Source organism: Hypomesus nipponensis, chromosome 28, assembly GCF_054491055.1.
Source record: "Hypomesus nipponensis isolate SF chromosome 28, ASM5449105v1, whole genome shotgun sequence".
Classification (NCBI taxonomy): domain Eukaryota; kingdom Metazoa; phylum Chordata; class Actinopteri; order Osmeriformes; family Osmeridae; genus Hypomesus; species Hypomesus nipponensis.
In genome coordinates this window covers 8,924,453-8,946,567 of record NC_140388.1, presented here as the reverse complement: position 1 = coordinate 8,946,567, position 22,115 = coordinate 8,924,453, and the positions used below count along the sequence as shown (strand labels likewise).

Below are 22,115 nucleotides of genomic sequence, written 5' to 3'. Positions count from 1 at the left end.
GCCAATTCATGACCTCCATACACACACACATACACACACACACTGACACACACACACACACACTGACAGAAACACAGAGATAATGAACACAAAAGGGCTGAATATATAAAGAGAGTGAGAGACGGAGAGAGAATGAGAATGACAACGAGAGTGCAGGTGAGATAAGGAGAGACAGAGTGAGAGAGAGAGGTGGAGGGTAATGAGAGAGAGAGAGAGAGGAGAGAGGGAGAGGAGAGAGAGAGAGAGGGAGAGGAAGAGAGAGAAAGTTATAGGAGTGGGGGACTCACAATGTAGGTGCATTTGGGCTGGAAGGCGAAGGTCCCACAGGTGTACAGGTGGGTGTGGTTGTAGCTCTGGAGGAAGCGGATGTAGTTGAAACACTCGGTCTGAGAGAGAGAAAGAGAGATAGAGAGAGGTAGACAGAGAGAGAGAGAGAGAGAGAGAGAAAGAGAGAGGGAGAAAGAGAGAGGCGAGGGAGATAGAGAGAACAAGGCCATGCCCTGTGGTCAGACTCAGCTGCGTTTGCAGAGCCAGGCCTGTTGGGCACTAGGACCCAGCGTCTCGAGGGAGCTCCGGTCCAGATACATACCTGGTTGTTCTTCCCCTTGGCTGCACATTCTCTCTTCTTATCCGGGGGCGCAGGCCACTCAATCTGAGGGAAGGAGGGAGAGAGGAAGGAAAAGTCCAAAAAGGGGGGGGGGGGGTGTGGGTGTGAGAGAGTGACAGGCAGAATGGGGGGTAGGTAGAGACAGGAGGTAGGGACACAGCTGTTTCTCTCCACTTCCATCCCTCCATCTCTCACTCATCCTCCTTCAAGACGAGCAGGTAACAGCAGAGCTCACAGGTGGGTCTGCCACCACCGGAGCCCTGCAAACACTCAGCACTGTGTGTGTGTGTGTGTGCCAGTGTGTGTGTTACCTGGGGCCGCAGCTGTCTGCTGATGTCGTTGGGGTCCAAGGCGAAGATGGTCTCTCTGGCGCCTACATACAGAACACGCTCATGTTCCGCCAGGGTCACCATGGAGTAGTTCCACACTCCTTGGACACGGAACCGGGCCATGCTATCTAGAACATCTGCAACACACACACACACACTGAGAGTGAGAAACACACACTCATACAGTACACAACCCAATGCACAACCCCTTAGGGTATCAATTCGACTTGCACACACACACCCACGCACTCAAGACAGACATGGAGGACCCACGGAGCCAGAGACCCGAGCGCAAAAGCAGTTCAGTGTTCATTTGCTTTCATTCTCGCCGTTGCTGCCTCTCTCAGCAAAGCCCTGAGCACCCCGATACAAGGCCCCTGTAATGCCATCTCACAAACTGAATAATAACAACGTGTTGTGAATACGGGCTCCCGGAGTACAGTATTCAGAGCAGAACCAGAGATCCTAGAGATGTCGCAAGAGACTCCACCACTTGGGTTATGCCGGCCCCCGGTCATATGACTTCCTGGCCTAGTTATGGGCAAGTAGGGGACGAGAGTGAGGGGTAGAGGACATGGGGATGGATGAAGCGACTGTGTGTGTGTGTGTGTGTGTGTGGGGGGGGGGGGAGAGCGAGGGAGATGAGGGAGGGTGAAAAGGAGGAGGGGGGAGAGGGATCGAGACACAGAGAGAGACGCAGGGAGAAAAAGAAGATTTGACATTGTTGCATTCAAATGCAGGATTTCGGGAATGTTCATTGAAGTGTGTTCATCTGTTTCTATCTATATTGGTTTATAGGTATGTTAAATGTCTTCATTTGTAAATTCAAACTGCAGTTGTATACCTGTGTAGTTACATTATGTATGTATATGTTCACTTTGTATTTGTCTGCGTGTGTGTGTGTGTGTCTAAGCATAAGCCTGTGATTTATACAGATAATAAATATTTATGTAATTCCACTGTTGGCTATCACAATGTTCTTTCCTGTTAATACAGCCTATTTAATTAAAATTGAAAATTGAGAGAGTACAGAGTTGAAGCCAGGAGGGGACAGGCACTGGGGAACTGGAGGAGTGCAGAGGAGCTGCAGTTATTATGAAGAGTGTTAGTGTGTAAACAGGGAGGGTACAGACGCGTGTGCTGGATGAGAAGAGAGGAGGGGAGGGGAGGGGAGAGTGGGAGGGGAGAGTAGGAGGGGAGTTGAGGGGAGGGATGAGAGGGGAGATGCGATGAAGGGAGATGAGGGGAGGGGAGAGGTTGAGATACTAAGAGAGAGTAGACAAGTGGGGAAGTGGAGAGAAGGGGAGGGGAGAGGAGAGGAGGGAAGAGGGGGTGAGAGGAGTAGAGTAGGGAGGAGGGAAGAGGAGGTGAGAGGAGTAGAGTAGGGAGGAGGGGAGAGGAGGTGAGAGGAGTAGAGTAGGGAGGAGGGGAGAGGAGAGGAGACTCCCCAGGGGGGTACGGAGCACATCTGTTCTGTTCCACATCGCCTGAAAAAAAGCCTGCCACTGACACGCACACTCAAGAACACACGCACACTCAAGAACACACAAACACTCAAGAACACACACACACACACTGAGGAACGCACAAACACTCAAGAACACACACACACACACACTTAGGAACGCACAAACACTCAAGAACACACACACACACACTGAGGAACGCACAAACACTCAAGAACACACACACACACACACACACACTGAGGAACGCACAAACACTCAAGAACACACACACACACACTGAGGAACGCACAAACACTCAAGAACACACACACACACACTGAGGAACGCACAAACATTCAAGAACACACACACACACACTGAGGAACGCACAAACACTCAAGAACACACACACACACACACACACTGAGGAACGCACAAACACTCAAGAACACACACACACACACACTGAGGAACGCACAAACACTCAAGAACACACACACGCACACTGAGGAACGCACAAACACTCAAGAACACACACACACACACACTGAGGAACGCACAAACACTCAAAAACACACACACACACACACTGAGGAACGCACAAACACTCAAGAACACACACACACACACTGAGGAACGCACAAACACTCAAGAACACACACACACACTCCCTGGAACGGCACTCGGACACACATCCAGACGTGGCACGCATGTACACAGGTGGGCACGCACACACAAACACACACACAAACACACCAGCAGCGATCTCCCCGCCTGCACGCCCGCCCAGGCGCGCGCTACACCAGTCGCCCTCGGTTGGAGACTCACCGCCGTGAGCGTCTCTCCGACAATCACAGGGAAGCTTTGCCCGGGCTCAGAGGGGGCTGATGGAGATTATCGGTGCAACTGTCATTAACTGCTGATACGGAAGGGCGCGTTTGGCCATCTGCCGCCGCGCGAGGCAGCCCCCCGAGGTGACACGCAGTGGCAGGGGGCCTCTAATGAGGGGCTGTCGTCAGCTGTGCCAGGTATGCGGAAAAGATAAGAGATAGCGAGCCAGCCACGGAGGAGAGGGGAGGGGGGGGGGAGGGAGGGGAGTGGAACGACACGGACGAGGGCCAATCAAGAGCGAGAGCCAGAGAGATGAGAGTACAGACGGGTAATGACTTGAGCAGACGACATGCCGGTAGACACTCACACAGTCACACACACACACACACACACTCTCGCACAGCGCGACCCTGAATACCCGCATCGTGCAACGCACGCACGCACACACACAAGGACAGGCAACCAGCTATGCATACATACACACACACACAAGCACACACCGGCACCAAAACAGTGGAGAAGTGAAAGGCGGTCACTTGATTGCTGTGGGTGTGTGTGTGTGTGGGAGGTGCTGTCTGAGAGACGCGGCTCTCGGCCCCCGGCTGCAGAGGAGAGAGGCGCAGCTTCTGCACCACACCAGCTCCACACTGGCTCACAACGTCTGTGTGTGTGTGTGTGTGTGTGTGTGCGTGTCGCTCAGGGTTGTGGCTGTTTGCGTGTGTGTGCGTGTCGCTCAGGGTTGTGGCTGTTTGTGTGTGTGTGTGTGTGAGGAGGACAAGGCCAGGCGAGAGCTTATAATACTTGCAATAGCTTACAATCCAACAACGCAATGTGCAGCCTTTCCATGACCGGCCCCATCAGCCCTGCCTTTGCCTCAAGTGACCCGACTCCCGAGAGACTAGTCTTCCATGCCTTCCAGATGGCTAACTTTTGCCCGACCAATGAAATCATTCAGAAGACATAGCCTCCTGTTTGTTTGTGTTGGGTACCTGGTTCCCGCCAATGAGGTGCGGCGGTGAAAACTCCCATCCGAGTCTCATACATCGTACCTGCAGCACTTGGAAAATACTTTTTTGTAACCAGGGACAACCTGGTTCCAGAACAGACATTCCTCCCCACAGTGGGATCAAGGTGTGATCAAGGCATGCCACATGTACGTTTCTAGGAAAGGCCCCATGAATAATTCTCTGCTGTAGATCAACCAGCCGGATGCTTCCCTATGGGAGGCTTAGACAGGGTGTGCAGCATCCTCAAAGGTACATGTTAGAAATAGAGAGAGAGGAAGACAGAGAGGGAGAGGGAGAGAGAGAGTGAGAGGGAGGGAGGGACCAAAGCTGGGCAGACCAGGAATCAGGGTTTCAAACCTCATTCAGGTATTTGATGCTTCTCCATGTCAAGTCTCCAGCCCTCCTCTCTCCAGCCCTCCTCCCTCCAGCCCTCCTCTCTCCAGCCCTCCTCCCTCCAGCCCTCCTCCCTCCAGCCCTCCTCCCTCCAGCCCTCCTCTCTCCAGCCCTCCTCCCTCCAGCCCTCCTCCCTCCAGCCCTCCTCCCTCCAGCCCTCCTCCCTCCAGCCCTCCTCCCTCCAGCCCTCCTCTCTCCAGCCCTCCTCCCTCCAGCCCTCCTCTCTCCAGCCCTCCTCCCTCCAGCCCTCCTCCCTCCAGCCCTCCTCTCTCCAGCCCTCCTCCCTCCAGCCCTTCTCCCTCCAGCCCTCCTCTCTCCAGCCCTCCTCCCTCCAGCCCTCCTCTCTCCAGCCCTCCTCCCTTCAGCCCTCCTCTCTCCAGCCCTCCTCTCTCCGCTACCCAGTCCGCCGGGCTATAAATACTGTCAGCCTCTGCATATAGTTCCTCACCACACTGGAGCTCACACACTGCACTATAATTAAAGGCCTATTTTAGGCTCTTTGAAGGAGAAAAATCAGTCAGACTGAGAAAGAGACCTAGACAAACACACTGTACAGAACACCGCCCACACACACGTACACACACACTCGCGCGCACACACACACACACACACACTAAGAGGCAAGGACACACACACACAAGCCCGTTCACACTCCAGCACTCCAGCACACCACTGAACAAACAAGGACTCACAAACACACACATAATCCCACCACCCTCCTACAAGGGGCTTAAGCAGGTACCCTCCTGAGGAAAGATACACAGCACCCACACACACACACACACACTCACATTTTGTTGCAAAGCCCCACAAACTCAATGCAGCACAGACACGCTAACTTCAGAAGACTGCATTGAGCGTCAGAAGACAGAATGAGAACAGGGAGAGAGATGAGAGGCTCTGTAATTGTAGCAGATTAGGGGAGGGAGTGATGAGGGATGAGGAGGGCCAGGGAGGGGAGGAGGGGGTGGGTTGGGGGGGGGGGGATGGGAGGAGGGGGAGAGGAAGAGGCCGACGCAGAAAGGAAGTGGATTAACAACAACAAAATAAGAGTTGAGGATGGAGAGTAGGGGAGGAATATTCGAATGAGAGGAAGAGAGGAAGATAGGAGGATAGAAGTGGAAGCAGAGAGAAGGACAGGGGAGAGGATAGGAGGTGAAGAGTGGAAGAGGAGAGGGTAAGAGGAGAGAAGGAAGGAAGGAAGATTAAAGTGGAGGAAAAAAGGGGAGGATATAGAAGATAGGAGGAGGAAAGGAAAGAGGATTGGAGGAGAGAGATGTAAAGGCGGATCAAAGGTTACATGACTGACTGTGGGAGGTCTCTATTCAATTCCACGGTAGAAGATCTAATCAGAGTGGGTTTGTTCCACATTCGACCTTGTCTGCATTGTGTCAGAGCATACACAGCTCTGCTCTGGACGCCAGCGCTGGAGCGTAGACACATTCCTGATTTATGATGTTTTATAAACGCCAGCCCCGAGCTACTGACTGGAAGATCAAACTCAAAGGACTCTGGGCCACGGCATCTGCTTGGACAATGAATCCTGTCCAATCAGAGGTCAGCGTAGACAATGAGTGACACTTATCTCAGAGACTCTCTTGATGTATTGCTATCCTGGTCACGCACGGACACTAACACGCACACACGCACGCATGCACACACACACACACACCCACACACTTACTCCATCCCGCCTTCACATCAAACCACTCATTACTGTAATTGGAGGGTGGAAAGAAAGAGAAAGAGGGAGAGAAACAGGGGGAAACAGAGAGAAAGGGAGAGTTCTATGGGGTCAGATGACCAGCCCTTCATCCACCTCTCCTGTGGATGGATCTCATTTCATAACCTCAAACGACCTCCTTCAATAAGCCGCCCCCCCGTTTCATTTGGTTTCCTTTTAGGGGGCACGCATTCGCGGCATCAAAGGATCTGCGCATTTCAAACAAATGTAACACTTTGTCTCTCTCTCTCTCTCTCTCTCTCTCTCTCTCTCTCTCTCTCTCTCTCTCTCTCTCTCTCTCTCTCTCTCCATTTCATTTATTGGCGCTCTCCCTCTGACCTCGCTCTCCCTCTCTCTCTAACTAGAGCAGCTGGGGTTTGCCACAGCTTGTTTCGCTGGCCTCGGTTTGAGCAAGGCGGCAGAGAGGGTTGCAGGGTGAAGAGGAAGAGGGAGGGAGGGAGGTGAGCATGAGGGGACAAGGGTGAGGACCGAGTCTGGGAGAGGGGGGGGGAGAGAGAGAGGGAGAGGAGGGAGAGGGGGCGAGGAAAAGGAGGAGGGAGAGAGAGGAGAGGGTGTAAGGAGAGGGATGAGAGCGAGGGAGGAGAGAGGAGAGGGGGAAAGAGAGGGACGAAGGAGAGGGAGGAGAAAGAACGAGGAGGGGAGGAAGGAGAGAGGAGGTGAGGAGGAGAGGGAGGAGGGGAGGGGGAGAGAGGAGGTGAGGAGGAGAGGGAGGAGGGGAGGGGGAGAGAGGAGGTGAGGAGCATGTTTACTTCCCCAGTATGAAAGAGGGTGTCAAGGCAGACAGGCTCTGTGTGAGTTAAGTGTTTGAAAACATCCTAATGGATGCTCCAATCACGCATACTTTAATCACGCAGCAAGGGAGAGCTCAGGGAGAGAGAGAGAGAGAGAAAATTAGAAATAAGAGGAGAGGAAGAAAATGAGTTGAGGAGAATCAGTGTTAGAGAGAGAAGCTGTTTAATGTGTTTGGGCTTCCATCTCCTCCGAGACAAAATGACTTTAAGCCACACATAATTATAGAGGCGGGGCCTGTGTGGGAGGGAGGGGGGAGTAAATATTATCTCTGCTCCGATCTCACCCCCACCCCCCAAACTGCCTGGGAGCTCTAAATCCCTTAGACTGCCAGGGTAAGCATTACACACACACACACACACACACACACACACACACACACACACACACACACACACTCTCTCGGTGCCCCCGCACTAGCCTTACACTTATTTTCTCTTTCTTTCTTTCTTTCTTTCTTTCTTTCTTTCTCTCTTTCCATCTCATTCTCTTTAGCTCTCTCTCTCCCTTTGTAACTCTGTCTTTCTATGTATTTGTCTCACACACATACACACATAAATACACCCACATAAGGACACAGACAGACACAAGCACACACACACACACAGGTCATGTTTTTTGGGTGCACCCAGAGGGAGACAGCTCCACATGACACAAAACACCTCATACGCACCCTATCTCTCTCTCTCTCTCTCTCTCTCTCTCTCTCTCTCTCTTTATCTATCTCTCTCTCTCTCTGTCTCTCTCTTTATCTCTCTCTCTCTCTCTTTATCTATCTCTCTCTCTCTCTCTTTATCTCTCTCTCTCTCTCTCTCTTTATCTCTTTATCTATCTCTCTCTCTCTCTGTCTCTCTCTTTCCATCTATCTAGCTCTTTCCTCTCTGCTGCTCCTTTCACTCCTGTGAAACCATTTCCTCTCCTTTTATGGCAGTTTGTCTTTGACTCTTGCCATCTATCTCTCCCTGACTCTCGCCTGCCCCTCTCTCTCTGTTTGACGAGTCGAGAAAGAGAGAGAGGAGAGGCAGAAGAAGGAGACCACGAGAAGGAGACACACACAGGGGGAGAGAGAGAAGCTGGGAGGCTGTGCGCTTGTTGAATGTTTACATGGCCTGTTTATTGGTTTGTCTATCAGTGGAGCTCGAGGTTGAAAGAGCAAACCAGAACTTGTGCCAGATTGAGTGTAGCTCCAACCGCCATCGACCGCCCTGGTTATTGTTTTCCCCGCTGTGATCTCACTGGCATGGGCGATGACAGCGAGCGGCAGAGACAGGGCGAGGGGTGGTGGAACCGTGGATGAATTGAAACCAGCGTGATGGCCAGGGCAGTTTACAGCACAATGTACCACTCTCCTTTAATGCAGTGGAAATTGGAGCTCTTTGGGAAAAAAAGAGTTCAGGCCGGTTTCTTCTTGTCGTGAATAAAAGAGCACAATGGAGGAGGGAGGAGGAGGGGGGAGGAGGGGGATGGAGGGAAGAAGAAAGAGCTAGAAGCGAAGGACGACGGCAAAGAGATGAAAGGTGAGAGAGTGGTTCAGGCGCGGCTAACTGCTCGTCTGAGGCGTTCCCCTCGGAGATAAGAGGCCTTCCTTTTCGGTGGGAAATAGTCATTTCCACGTGGGCTCCTGCAGATCGGTTCTTGTGTTCTGTTGTCTGCTGCCTTGAACTGCGTCTTGAGACCGGCTGTGCGGTGACCGTGCAGTGCAGCCAATAAGAGGTCACCGTGGTATCTGATCATCTGCCGCGTAGCCAATGACAGCTCGCCGTACAGCGCAGCCAATGAGAGCTCACCGTGGTATTTGATCGTCTTGCGGGGGACGGGGTTCCAGTTGAGGCACGCCGAATCCTCCCAGCCAATCAGAAGGACCAGGAGCAGGACCTTGGGCCCGCCCATGGCTCCAACGTGGCCTCCCATTCGCTGAGAGGCGGTCGGGTAGGAGCTCGAGCGACAGGAGGATCAGACGGTGCGGCCTGGCGTTCCTGGAAGCCTGCCAAAGAGAGATTGGGAAACAGGATCAGTGGGAGATTCATAAACACCATGATACCACAGAAGAAGAGCTGACACCACAGAAGAAGAGCCCCGCCACACACAAACAGCCCATCACGGCGCAAGCCAAGCCCACGCAATGACAGTTATTAAATTGAAAGCGGGGAATCAGTTAATATAAGTTGGCAGTGCATCAAGTAGATGCAAGGTTGAATGAATGCCAGGGCTAGGACAATTCAACACAGTGTACTTTATGATAATTCCTAATGAATATGTCAGCCTTCTAACTCGTTTATTGATGACAGCCCATGCAAAAAGGCACTGTGATCAAATAGTTGAGGCAAATGATGAAAGGATGGCCGTGTACAGGGGAAACAGAAGCGGTGGAAGCAGCACATCTGTATTCAACATCCTGTTTGGCCGCCGTGGCCGCGGACGTCCGCACCTGCTGGTGTCTATCAGCCAATGAAATCACGCCTTTTATGTGTGCGGTGATTGGACAACACCCACCCTCCCAAAAACCCATTGACTTTTAAATGTGCATTAAATGTCAAATTGTGTTTACTCTTGGAGACAGAATGAAATACCACCGCCTGTGCCGCATTTTTATCAATCCCACCCCACCCCCAAACACACATGTCCCCCCCCACCTCCTTTCATCTCTCTCTTCACCCCAAATGTTATGTGCATTTCAAATGTCTGACTCGCCAAAACAAGCATTCCGTCTCTTCGGTGTTTGGATGGAATTGAAATTTAAGGTCCCAGCAATACTAATCTGACTACTATTGATTTTGTTTTTTGGGAGGGTACACCCCCCACCCCCCCAGATCAGGGCACTGCGCTCCTGACTGACTTTCCTCAAATGAGGGAGCCCTCCACGCTAACTCGCGCCTCGCGGCCCTGACTACGGCTTACTGGATCGATGGAGACGCCGCTGGCGAACCTTCCAATGAGCTGGGCTTAGTGTGTTTGTTTGGAAACGTTTCTGAGGGCGTCTGGAAGCGAACAAAAACCTTCATATCATCTCACGCCAGACCCCCCCCCCCCCCCCCCGCCCCAAAAAACTCAAACCCACTCCAATCTTCTACTACGGTGCTCTGTGTGTTCTCTCCCTCCTGCTCTGTGCCGGGAGGGTGAGATGAGGGAGAGAGCGTCTTTGTGAAGGTCGGATTATGTGGAGGGCGACTGTGTAAACACAGCCAAGAGTGTGTATGTGTGTGAACGTGTGTGTGGGTGTGTGTCTGTGTGAGTGTGCCTGCCTGCCTGCCTGCCTGTCTGTCTGTCTACCTGTCTGAACATAGATCTACCCAACACCCTGCCGGCTGCATCAAATCACCCAATGATTGGAAGAGAGGACTTGCTAGCACTGGGTGGCTAACGACATGCAGCAAATGAGTGCGGGTGCAGCAGGCCTAATGACATCACTCTGCGCCGCCACTAAAGGTAGCTAATTAGGCAGCGGGGAGAGAAACGGTGCACATGTTCTGATGATGCTGCCTCGTCGATGTGTTTGGTTTTCAGTCGGTGGAGTTTCCCGAGGGCTAAACACACCGTCGTCTCTCCTGACGTGCCCCCTCCCCCCCCGCGCTGGGATGTGTGTGTACATGCCAGGTTTGTGTGTGTGTGTGCGTGGATGTAAGTGTGTGGAAATGACAGATCGGTGTTATGTGCGTGTGTGTACGTCTGTGGGTGTTGATGCCAGGCTTGTGTGTCTCTGTGTGTGTGTGTAGACACCAGGTTTGGGCAGTGAGTGTGTGCGTACAGGCAGTTGTCTCAAGACTTTTCCATTCCTCTTTGTCCCCCTCCTGCCCTCCTTCTCCTCCCTCCCTTCCTGTCCACAAGGACCCCCCCTCCCCCTCCCCTCAGCCCTAATGTCCTTCCTGCTGACCTCTGACCCTGCCTGGCTGGTGGAGGATGGGTCACAGGTGTCCAGGGAGCTTTGGGTTGCCGTCTGTGACACAGCCTCTCTGGAACACTACTCACCACCCCTCCGACCGGACGGATGCACAAATGAGCCCCCCCCCAACCCCTCCCTCCTCCCCCTCCCCTTGTCTAAACAAACGCACCAGTGCTGCAACACCCCATCCTAGCTCTTCCCTTCCTTCCCTCCCTCCCTCCCATCCTCTCTCTCCGTCCCCCTCTCTCTCATCCTCCCTTTATTGCTGCGGCAGCTTTCAAACAAAGCCCGCTTCATCTCAGCGGAGACAGCCGGATCAAACATGCTCATGGTCAGGGATGAGGATGAGGACGGATGAGCTGGAGGACATTTTCCACTGGGTTGGACTGGCTGAGCGCACACACACACACGACACAGGCACAGTCTAACACACACACACACACAACCACACGACACAGGCACAGTCTAACACACACACACACACACAGGTCCGTGGGGTCTCTGATGACGTGAGCAGAGACCCCAAGTACCCATCCAGACGGTCAACAGGAAGAGAGGGGTCGTGACCTCCCATGGTGCACTGCTCCAGGGTGACCTGCAGGGATTGGCACATAGACTGGTGTCACACATACATACACATATCAATACACAGTCACATGTATCCATACACAAACACACGTACACACACTCCAAAACAAACACACACACACACACACTCACACAGTTTGTCCTGTACTGTGTAAAGTAGAGACAGCTGGTCTCGGAAAGTGAGTGTGTGCGTGTGGAGGGAACTTTGTGTGTGTCAGTGTTAAAGCCATAGTGAGCGTGGGCGTGCGCATGAACAGATAACTTGAACGCACTCGTCTGGATGTATGTATGTGTGAATGTACCGTGTAATGTGTGTGTGTGTGTGTGTGGACTGCCCTTTCAGATCGCATTAGAACTCTGTGTGCGCGCGTGTGTGTGTGTGTGTGATGTACTGGCAGATTGTGTTGTTTGTGTAAGAGCGGGCCCAGATGAAAGACTGATAATCAAAGAGGGTTTGATCAGCTGCAGGGTGTGTGTGTGTGAGAGAGAGAGAGAGGGCTCTCATGGGATGAGGAGAGTTCTGCTGCATCTATTCCACCAGCACCAATGCTTGCCAAACACACGTTGTGAAGCCATCCAGTCTACAGTAGATCATGTGTGTGTGTGTGTGTGTGTGTGTGTGCATGTGTGTGTCAGTGAGAGGCATTTCCATAGCTCTACCAAACCCCAGCCCTTCATCAGTTCACTCAACTTAACCTCAGAAATGACTGCATACAAATGAAATACAATGTGTAGTAGACCAGGCCAGATGAACTGGACTAGACAAGGCTTGACCAGGCCAGGCCTGAGTAAACGAAGGCAGACAGATCTAGCTGCACTCGACCAGCCGAGACTAGACCAGACCAGGCTAGTCTCCAGTGGGGACGTGCAGTACCTGCATGCACACACACACACAGTCCTCAGATGAATCCACAAGTCTGCTCTCAAACTGTTTCTCTAAGGCAGACAGGATGTACGTGTGTGTGTGTGTGTGTGTGTGAGTGTGCGTCTGGGGCAGTACAAACTGAACTTTCTCTGTGACCTTGTGCTGTTAGCTCGCTGGAGGCACACGGTGCTTCCTGAGCATCGTTCTCCCGTGCACAAACACACACACACACCTCGTGCACATACAGTGTCACGTGCACTCTGCCCCGCTCTGCCCCTGGGGCGGATGGGATAGCGTTCTGACCTGTCATCGACGTATGTGTGTGTGCTCTCATGTTTGTGACTCGATCAACACTGCTTCAGGCTGCACTCGCTCATTAACACCAGCACAACCACGTATGCGTGTGTGACACGAACACACACACATACACACACATTACACAAGCTGTTGGTTCACAACTACGCACCCTGCTCATCACACACCAACGCACTCGATTAATCAACTGCAGGATACACACGCAGGGATAAAATTACACTGAAAACTCCAAGACAAACTTTGGTAACTCATTAAAAACTGTTTACCAGGCCTCAGTTCAGAGTCACTGTCTGAAGTGAAAGCACGTATATAAGTACAAATGACTGAATCACTGCCTGAAGGCTTTTCTGTGTTGTCTAGTTAGCACAGCGGTGTGCTCACACACACACACACACACACTCTCACACACACTCCAGGAGACCGCCCACCAGCCTCCTTAGGGGGCTAATTGTCCTGTAGCCCTCCCTCCCCTCTCTCTCTCTCTCTCTCTCTCTCTCTCTCTCTCTCTCTCTCTCTCTCTCTCTCTCTCTCTCTCTCTCTCTCTCTCTCTCTCTCTCTCTCTCTCTCTCTCTCTCTCTCTCTCTCCCTCCCTTCTCTCCTCTCCTCTCCTCTCCTCTCCTCCCCTCTCCTCTCCTCCCCTCTCCTCTCCTCTCCCTCCCTGCCCGGGCCTGTCTTGACCAGCGGCTGCCCTCGGCCGGGGGCCAGCGTGGAGGAAAGGTTAAAGCTAGCAGGACATCCATAGAAACAACCCACACAGTTTGGCAGAGATGACGCAGGGAGAGAGAGGGAAGGTCAGAGGGAAGGACTGAGGAGGAAGGGAGGGTTTGAGGGACAGATCGAGAGAGAGAGATACAGAGAACATTGGAGGTGGTCTTCCTAACACTGGACAAGCCACGAGGAGCTGAGATCCTGGCTGCCAGGTTTCATCATGGCCCTGCTCTACACAGACAGCGTGCTCACTGCCGTCTAACACTGTTACTGATGGATGAGCTGAGAGAGAGAGGGAGGGAGAGAAATAGAAGAAGGGAGAAGGAGGCAGGCTCATGCTTACGGGAAGATAAGAGCGATCGATAGGGTATCTACCTCTGGCTCGACCAACTGGACAGGAGGGAGGAAAGTAGAGGGGAGTGCAGAGACAGAGAGAGAATACAGAGAGAGAGAGAGAGAGAGAGAGAGAGAGAGAGAGAGAGAGAGAGAGAGAGAGAGAGAGAGAGAGAGAGAGAGAGAGAGAATGCAGAGAGAGAGAGAGAGACAGAGACAGAGACAGAGAGAGAGAGAGAGAGAGAGAGAGAGAGAGAGAGAGAGAGAGAGAGAGAGAGAGAGAGAGAGAGAGAGAGAGAGAGAGAGAGAGAGAGAGAGAGAGAGAGAGAGAGAGAGAGAGAGAGAGAGAGAGAGAGAGAGAGAGAAGAGAGAAGGGGGGAGGCAGCAGTTCTAGGTTGACTCTCTCCATTCCATCACCTCTGGATAAGAAAGTGTGCACATGTGTGTGTAGAGGATGGAGTTGATGGTTTGTGTGTGTAGTTGGGGGGTTGATATGGTATGGAACAGTATGGGCGTGTGAGTGGATAATGGGGTTGATGGTGGAATAGTCAAGAGGAATCCATGGTGTGTGTAGTGGTGTGTGTGTGTGTAGTGGTGTGTGTGTGTGTGTGTGTGTGTGTGTGTGTGTGTGTGTGTGTGTGTGTGGTGGAGGGGGTTGCCAGTGTGTGTGTGTTCTCCTGTTTCTATTTGTCAGTCATCGCAGGCAGCTGCCACATCCCCCCGTCTCTCCCCCGACGTTTGTCATCCTCCTCCTCCGTCAGCCTCCACTTTATCTCTCTGTTCTCCCCCCCTCCCCTCCACCCCCCCCCTCCTCCCTCCCCCTCCTCAGCATGCAAACTAGCGAGCTGTCAGTGAAAAGCTATTCATGATCAGAAACCAATATCCTTGTAGAGATGCACCCCTTGAAGGACAGAGAGGTGGGGGTGGGTGGGTGGGAGACAAATAGAGTGACAAAGAAAGTTAGAGGGGGGATGAAGAGAGATAGAATGAGAGCGATAGAGAGAGAGAGAGAGGATCCAGGAAGGATGAGCGACACTGTTTTTCAATTTAACCGAGAGAAGGGAAGACCGTGAGGGAATGAGAGAGAAAAGAATGAATGACAGAGACATAGCCCAGGGCTCCCCCCTCCCTGTGTGTGTGGTGTGTGTGTGTGTGGTGTGTGTGTGTGTGTGTGTGAGGTGTGCGTGTATGTGAGGTGTGTGTTTGGTGCGTGAGTGTGTTTTTCCAGTATTTGAGCATTCTCCATTTGTGCCTTTGTGTTGCTCGAGGTGGTCCTGGATGCAAATGAATTGACTTGTTTGTCTGACACTTTTATCCAAAGCAATTTGCAAGGTCTCAGGTCCAGAATCTATCAGAGAAGAGCTTGCTGCCACGGTGGAGCAGAGCAGGCACTACGAACAGTCAATGATTGAGTTTTCTTTACTCACTTCACGTTGACACCCCCACCCCCCCTCTATGTTGCAAAGTATTTCATAATCAAATACCTTCTTTGAAACTTTACCCCCCCCAGCTACCATCTTTCTTTCTTTCTTTCTTTCTTTCTTTCTTTCTTTCTTCTATTCCTCTCTCGCTGCTACTGAACAATCTCCCACAACCATCATTTGCTTCCACCAGCCCCTGAAATGCCTGTTATTTTCATGTCCCATTCTGACAGTGTGTGTATAGTGAGTGTGACCCCTTCCCCCAGTCTGGCTCCTACTGTCTGCCCTCGCCTTCCCTTTTCTCCTCTCTCTCTTCCCTCTCCCTCCCCCCCCCCCTCTCTCTCTCTCTCCCTCTCTCCTCTCTCTCTCTCTCTCTCTCTCTCTCTCTCTCTCTCTCTCTCTCTCTCTCTCTCCCTTCTCCTCCCCTGTGTGTGTGTGTGTGTGAACACGGCCTGTTTCAGAGGAGAGGTCTGTGTCTGGGAGCTGCAGTAAAAGCAGGCCACAGTGTGTTCCTGCCCCCCCCCCGGCCCTCCCGCCGCTTTAAGACTTCCTGTGGGAGTGTCCGACAGAGCCAGCCCAGCTCACTGAAGGTCAGGCAGGGCTGGGGGAGGGAGGGAGGGGGGGTCTGCTTTCAATCAGGTTAATGTCCCTCTCAGTGGAGCTGTAGCAGGAGAGCGCTCTCTCTCTCTCTCTCTCTCTCTCTCTCTCTCTCTCTCTCTCTCTCTCTCTCACACACACACACACACACACACACACACACAGCTGTGCTCATGCACGTACACACAAACCCAAGCCCATTGACGCTGAAGCGCACACACACACACTAAAACACACACACACACACCAAAACGCACACACACACACACACTCACGCGGACACACACAACCACACACCACGCGCTCAAGCAAACACTCCCGCCGCTGCTCGTGCGTACAATGGCATTAACACGCACGTGCACAGACACACACACACACACACCAGTCCCCCAGCCGAAACACAAAGGGGAATCCAGATAAAAGCAGAGCACACAGGCTCTAATTCATTTGAGATGCCGTCTCATGGCTCGGGCTTCCAAGGCTCAGCACAGCTCCGGCTGCATATCATATGACTGTCAGTGATCCTGCTACCGCTGTAGGCTACATCACGTCAACATCAATGGCTCCACAGCCATCGTGAGAAGCCCGTCCAGCCGTGCCTCACCGCTGTCACCGTGAGAGACGCAGCCAAGGACCGGTCACCCTTTGACGCCATCGTCTTCAGTGACACCGCCGACAAAAGGCTTGTGTCCGTGGCGGGTTCGCTATCAGACTGTCGGGTTTTACCGTTTGGCTTCCCCGAGTTTGACTAAATATTTCGTAAACACTTACACACGCGCGCGCGCGCGAGCGCACACACATCATAAAATTGAATTTGTTTAATCGAATGACCTGCAAAGTGGATTTGTAGAGCAGTGTGGCCCTTCTGGGAAGAGGGGTGAGTGTTTCTGCTGAAGTGTTTAAAGCTTAAGCTAGCTAGCCCCACCTGGATTTGAACCACTAACCAACACCAGCAAAATGGCTTTACGATCTGTTTGGAAAATCTCTGCACCCCACACGTGAACAAACACAGCTTGTCCCTGGGCTGGGAGAAGGTGCACACTTCCCTGTAGTTCCACTGGGTTTAGCTAGCAGAAGCTCATACGTACACAGTATCTGGAACATACACACACACACATATACACACACACACAGGCCTTCAAAGGCGCACAGAGCCACAAAAACACACACACACACACACGCAAGCTCACACATACACGTGTAAAGCAGGCACACACACACACACACACACACAGTGACAGCACGTTGGCTATGGTGAGTGGATTTTCCGAAATAAGCAGGTCTTCCAAACCCACATTTCCATTCCCTCCAGAAGGGATTGAAGAAAGCCAAATCTAGCTATGCTGCACACATACACACAGCCCAACTGAATAGTATCACACAGACCGTTACAGAAACACTCACACCTAGATGGGTAAAAGGTTAAGGGGGGGGGGGGGGTTCAGAGGGAGGGAGCGAGGGAGGGAGGGGAGAGAGGAGGGGGCAAGTTAAAGAGCAGGATTTAGAAAACACCTGCACACAAAGCGCCGGGCTGCCTCCAGCTGTTGTCTTGCTTATTTGACAGGCCTAGCGGGCCGTGTAACTGAGCCCACTCATATGAATGAGCTCTGTGTAACAGGATGCACTTTAAGCCTTTGGTTTAATGGGAAATGGGCTGTAACTGCGTGATGAACGAGTTTCTCCCCCATCAGGACCCGCCAGTGTGGCTCGGGCCACGCAAATCACTTCACACCCATCCGCCATCCACTCCACCCTGCCCGTGTCATCTCTGAGGAGCGGGGGGGAAGCAGGAAATGAGGAATTCTGCTACGTTTCTGACAATCGCGGATGATGAGAGCACCACGGTTGGTTGGTGGGGTGTGTGTGTGTGTGTGTGTGTATTCGTGGGTGTTTGTGTGCAGATCAGCTCTCGTTTTATTGGCAGATGAAAAGTGTCTGGGCGGATGAAATCGGATGCTAATGAGATGCAAGTGTTTGGGAAAGTGAAGGCGTGAAGTGTGAGCGTGTGTGTGTGCGTGTGTGTGCATTAGCCCTGACAGCTGTAATCAGCTCTGGAGTGCCAGACTTGGGATTGGAAGAGGCATGTAGCAATAAAGGGCCCGAATGTCTGCCAGGCAGGGTTAGGTCTGAGTGCTGCCTGAAAGAAGCGTTGATGGCCAGCCCCTTGCTTATCCCTGGGACATCTGGACAAGGTCAACCCCTGCTATAAAAAGACCCAAACAAGGAGAGATGGATCCTCATGTAGGCAGACGGCAAGGATGTGTGCTTCCTTTGTCCTGCAGTTTTCATCGGCTGTGACCCCTCACCTCTGACCCCCTCCTATCCTAAGTGTCTCCAGCTCTCCAGATCCCGGGGTTTGGGATCACGTCGAGGAGTCAGGGGAGAGCTTCGCACGTGCGATTCGCTTCACTGTGAAAGTGAGTTGTCCTCACGGCTGTCTCCTTTCACCGCGGCTAGCATCCGTTCATCAGCCACAAAACGGGCCGTGTACACAGTGTTGTGGTAGTGCAGAGTGAGCTGGTATTAGCTTGTCTGGCTAACAGCAGACGCTAGCTGCGTGGCTTGTTATTTGCTTCGGACTATGCCAGCGCTGGGGAAGACATGGTCATGAGATACCTAACACCTGGAGTCGGGGATGGACTTCAGAAGCACCAAGCCAAAGGCAAGGGACACACACACACACACAGATAAAAGGGTGCACAAACACACACAGGACACACACGCATGCACACTTGGTACATGCACGCACACACACACACACACACATATATATGGCTTACACCCACATGTACATGCACACCGGATCCAAAATGTGTCTAGAGGGAGGAGAACTCATTAAAATGTATCAACGTAAACAAATCCAGTTCAGTTTGTTAGCCTGGGGTTTTTCTCTGAAACGTAGTGTATCGTATAGATGCGGCAGAGTGTGTGTGTGTGTGCGTGTCTTGAGGAGATTTGTGAGTGCGTCTGATGGGAAGATTGGCAAGTGGGTGTGTGTGAGAGACGGGGAGATTTGCGAGTGTGTTGACCTAAGTGGGAGGATCTCATGTTAATACTGTGGCTTGCGCTTTAGCCTTTCCACAACACAGCCCAAGGCTGCCGGAGATCTCGCGGAATATTTCCCTCATAAAGGAGAAAAGCTAAACAAATCCTCGTTCAAGCGACGCCCACTAATGAATGCCCCAGTTCCCATGCCGACAGATCGCCCTGGACCTCTCCTCTCCGTCTACGCGCGCTCCTTCTCCTTCCTTCCTCTCTCTCTCTCTCACTCGTCCTTCTTCAATGAGCTGCCTCTATCTCACCACCCCCATTCCTCACTCTGTATATCTCTCTCTCCCCTCCTTCCTACTCAGTCTCTCTGTTTCTCTCTCCCCCCTCCTTCCATCCCAACCCTCTCCCTCTCCTCGCACCCTACTGTCTCTTACTGTCTCTTTCTCTTCCTCTGTCCCAACTCACCATCTGTCTATCCCTGGCTCCCCTCTACACCCACCACCCCTCTCCCTTTCCCTCCACTTCTCTCCCTCTCCCTCTCTCTCTCTCTCTCTCTCTCTCTCTCTCTCTCTCTCTCCGGGCAGGAGACAAGCGCTCTGACAGACACGACATGACTGAATAATCCCCAGTCCTGCCCTGGCAGTGCCTCTGCAGGGACAGTTCATTCAGAACCAGACGAGAGATGTGGAAGTGATGTTTCCCGGGCTAGATAAAACAACCCCGCCAGTTCTCCTCAGGGCTTCCGGATCATCAACAGGTCTCCTTGTGGGGCTGTTTCACGGGCGTACATCATGCTGTAATACCTCCACCTGTCTGCTCGACTGTATAATGGACTCCTCCAAGGTCAGCGAGCCAGACAGAAAGCAGGAGATAAGTGGAGCAGCTATCTGGACAGGGATATCCTGATTCCTCTGGCTCCCCTTCCCTGCGCCCAGGAAGGACCGGAGCGCCACATCCTGAGACACAGAGTATGTTTGTCAGAGCGAAGATAAGCTGTAGTCAGTGGGGTGCCCACATTGGTTTAAGAAAACAATGTATCGTACAGACAGTTAAAAGCTGTACGTGCGCTTTGTCACTGAGAGATAAAGAGGGAGGGAGAGAGAAGTACAGAGATACAGAGGACGGAAAGAGAATTGTGTATCGTGTGGATGAGAGTCTTTTGATAAATGTGTGTGGATGTGGCTTCTCTTTATTAGAGTCCTGTGTGTGTGTGTGTGCAAGTGTGTGTAGGAGCGAATGTGTTTGAGAGAGTGTGTGTGTAGGTATAAGAGAGTATGCAGGTGTGTGTGAGTGTGTGTGTGTGTCGGCGTATGGGTGCGTGTCAGCGTGTGTGTGTGCCTGCTATGAACACCTCGGCAGGAGTTGATGATGTCATGGCGGTAGTACTGGTGATGTCATGTGTTTACCTCCCCGTGTGTCCCCGGGCCCCTGCTCAGGTGTTCCACAGGGGACAGGACAGGTGTTCCAGAGGTGACAGACTAATGAGGTGACACTCCTCACACGGTCAGTGGCTCTGCCTCAGATGGGCCCACGTGCCACACGCGCATGCATACGCGGTCTCGCGCGCTTCCAGGTCAAGCGCGCGCAAAATGCGCACACGCATGCAGCCACAGGTGAAAAACTCACATAAGGCTCGACAGAAAAGAACCAGAGGGTTTTCGCCTTGGAGAGAGAGAAAGGTAGACAGGGCTGGAGGGAGACAGAGAGAGGGAGGGAGAGAAAGAGAGAGGGGGGGAAGGCGGGCGGGTGAGGAAGAGAGAGGGGCGGGGGGAAAGAGAGAAGGGGGGAACACTTGAAAAACGAGAGGGTGAAAGTGCACAAAACACAAAGGCACACCGGGAAATGAGAGAAGATGGAGAGAGAACAGAGGGGGAGGGAGAGAATGACTCGGCATCACACAGGCAGAGAGAGAGAGAGAGAGAGAGAGAGAGAGAGAGAGAGAGAGAGAGAGAGAGAGAGAGAGAGAGAGAGAGAGAGAGAGAGAGAGAGAGAGAGAGAGAGAGAGAGAGAGAGAGAGAGAGAGAGAGAGAGAGAGAGAGAAGAAAAGCTGAGAGAAAGGAAAAAGAGAATCGAGTGAGAAGGCTGTGTACACTCAAAGCGTCCTGGGATTAGGTCATCTTTATTAATAACCTCAATAGCAACAAACAACTGCCACCCCCCTACACCCTCCCTCCCTCCTCTCCTCCATCCTCCCTCCATACTATCCTCCCCAGCTCTTTGAGAGATGGCAGCACGTCTCTGACACTGCATGAGACCTGTGTGAATACAGGTGCACACACACACACACACACACACACAAACACACACACGCACACTGCTGCAGGCAAGAAGACTGTGTGGAGGTGATCTGTCAGAAGGCGACAGTGCAGAGCAGGAGGAGGAAGGAGGGGGGAGAAGGGGGAGGGAAAGGAGAAGGAAGACGAAGAGGAGGAGGAGGAGGAAGAGGAGAAGCGCCAGGAGGACGGGAGGGAGAGGACGGCCGTGCCGTGAGAGGCCGAGCGGACACACCGGGGCAGATTAGTTTCTTCTGACAGGAGAGCAGAGGGATGATTCCCTCACAGGCACGCCTGTGGAGCAGACCAGCAGAGGGGCGGAGCGTGTGCGCGTGTGAGCCAGCGAGGGCTGGAGGAGGGAGACACTGCCGTATACTCATGCATGGCTGACTCCATCTCCCCCTCATGATGAACAGTTCGACTCTGACCAACACTCTGGAAACACGGCACGACGAAGCCAAACAACCGAGTCTCTGTCACTGACCATTAAAGAGCTCGCTCATCAGCACGAACAGACTGTGACCTGCCCCACTGTCTCCAATAAACCATCCCAAGCCATCCTTTCTCTGTAACCACCCCCTATCGAGCCCATATAGGTATCGCCCAGTGGTAAAGCACTTAACTCCAGATGAAGAGGTCAAGAGGTTCAAATCCCCCCACTGTACGTCCCTGTGGGTAAAAGCATGTGTTTTACATATATTGTTAGAAGGCGTGTTATAAGCCTGACCCTGGGGGTCGGCAACCCACGGCTCCTTCAGCACGCGTGTGGCTCCCACGGCCCTTTTAGGATCAGTTAAACAATTTATAGTAAGTAGCCCTAAACGTCGCAAATAGGGACGTTGGCATGCAGCCATGGCACGTCAGACCAGCGTCGCAGACCTTTACGAAATGTACGTCCTCGAATGGATATCAACAAAGAACGAACCGACTCTTGGGCAGTCCATGCTACCACGGCTGGACTGATGGCGTGTTCGATTGTCAGTGAGAGATTCTTCT

The 22,115-nt window shown here is 52.5% G+C and overlaps 1 protein-coding gene across 1 annotated transcript in view; it reads right to left on the bottom strand.

Moving 5' to 3' along the window:
* sema4c (sema domain, immunoglobulin domain (Ig), transmembrane domain (TM) and short cytoplasmic domain, (semaphorin) 4C) overlaps window positions 1-22,115 on the bottom strand; it is a 38,314-nt gene that overhangs the window by 7,939 nt on the left and 8,260 nt on the right. The window contains exons 3-6 of the mRNA XM_084695195.1: window positions 8,936-9,132; window positions 919-1,073; window positions 590-652; window positions 288-386 (exon numbers count right to left, since the gene is read on the bottom strand). Coding sequence (XP_084551321.1) covers window positions 288-386; window positions 590-652; window positions 919-1,073; window positions 8,936-9,059 — 441 coding nt within the window. The 5' untranslated portion in view covers window positions 9,060-9,132. The remainder of the gene's footprint in view (window positions 1-287; window positions 387-589; window positions 653-918; window positions 1,074-8,935; window positions 9,133-22,115) is intronic.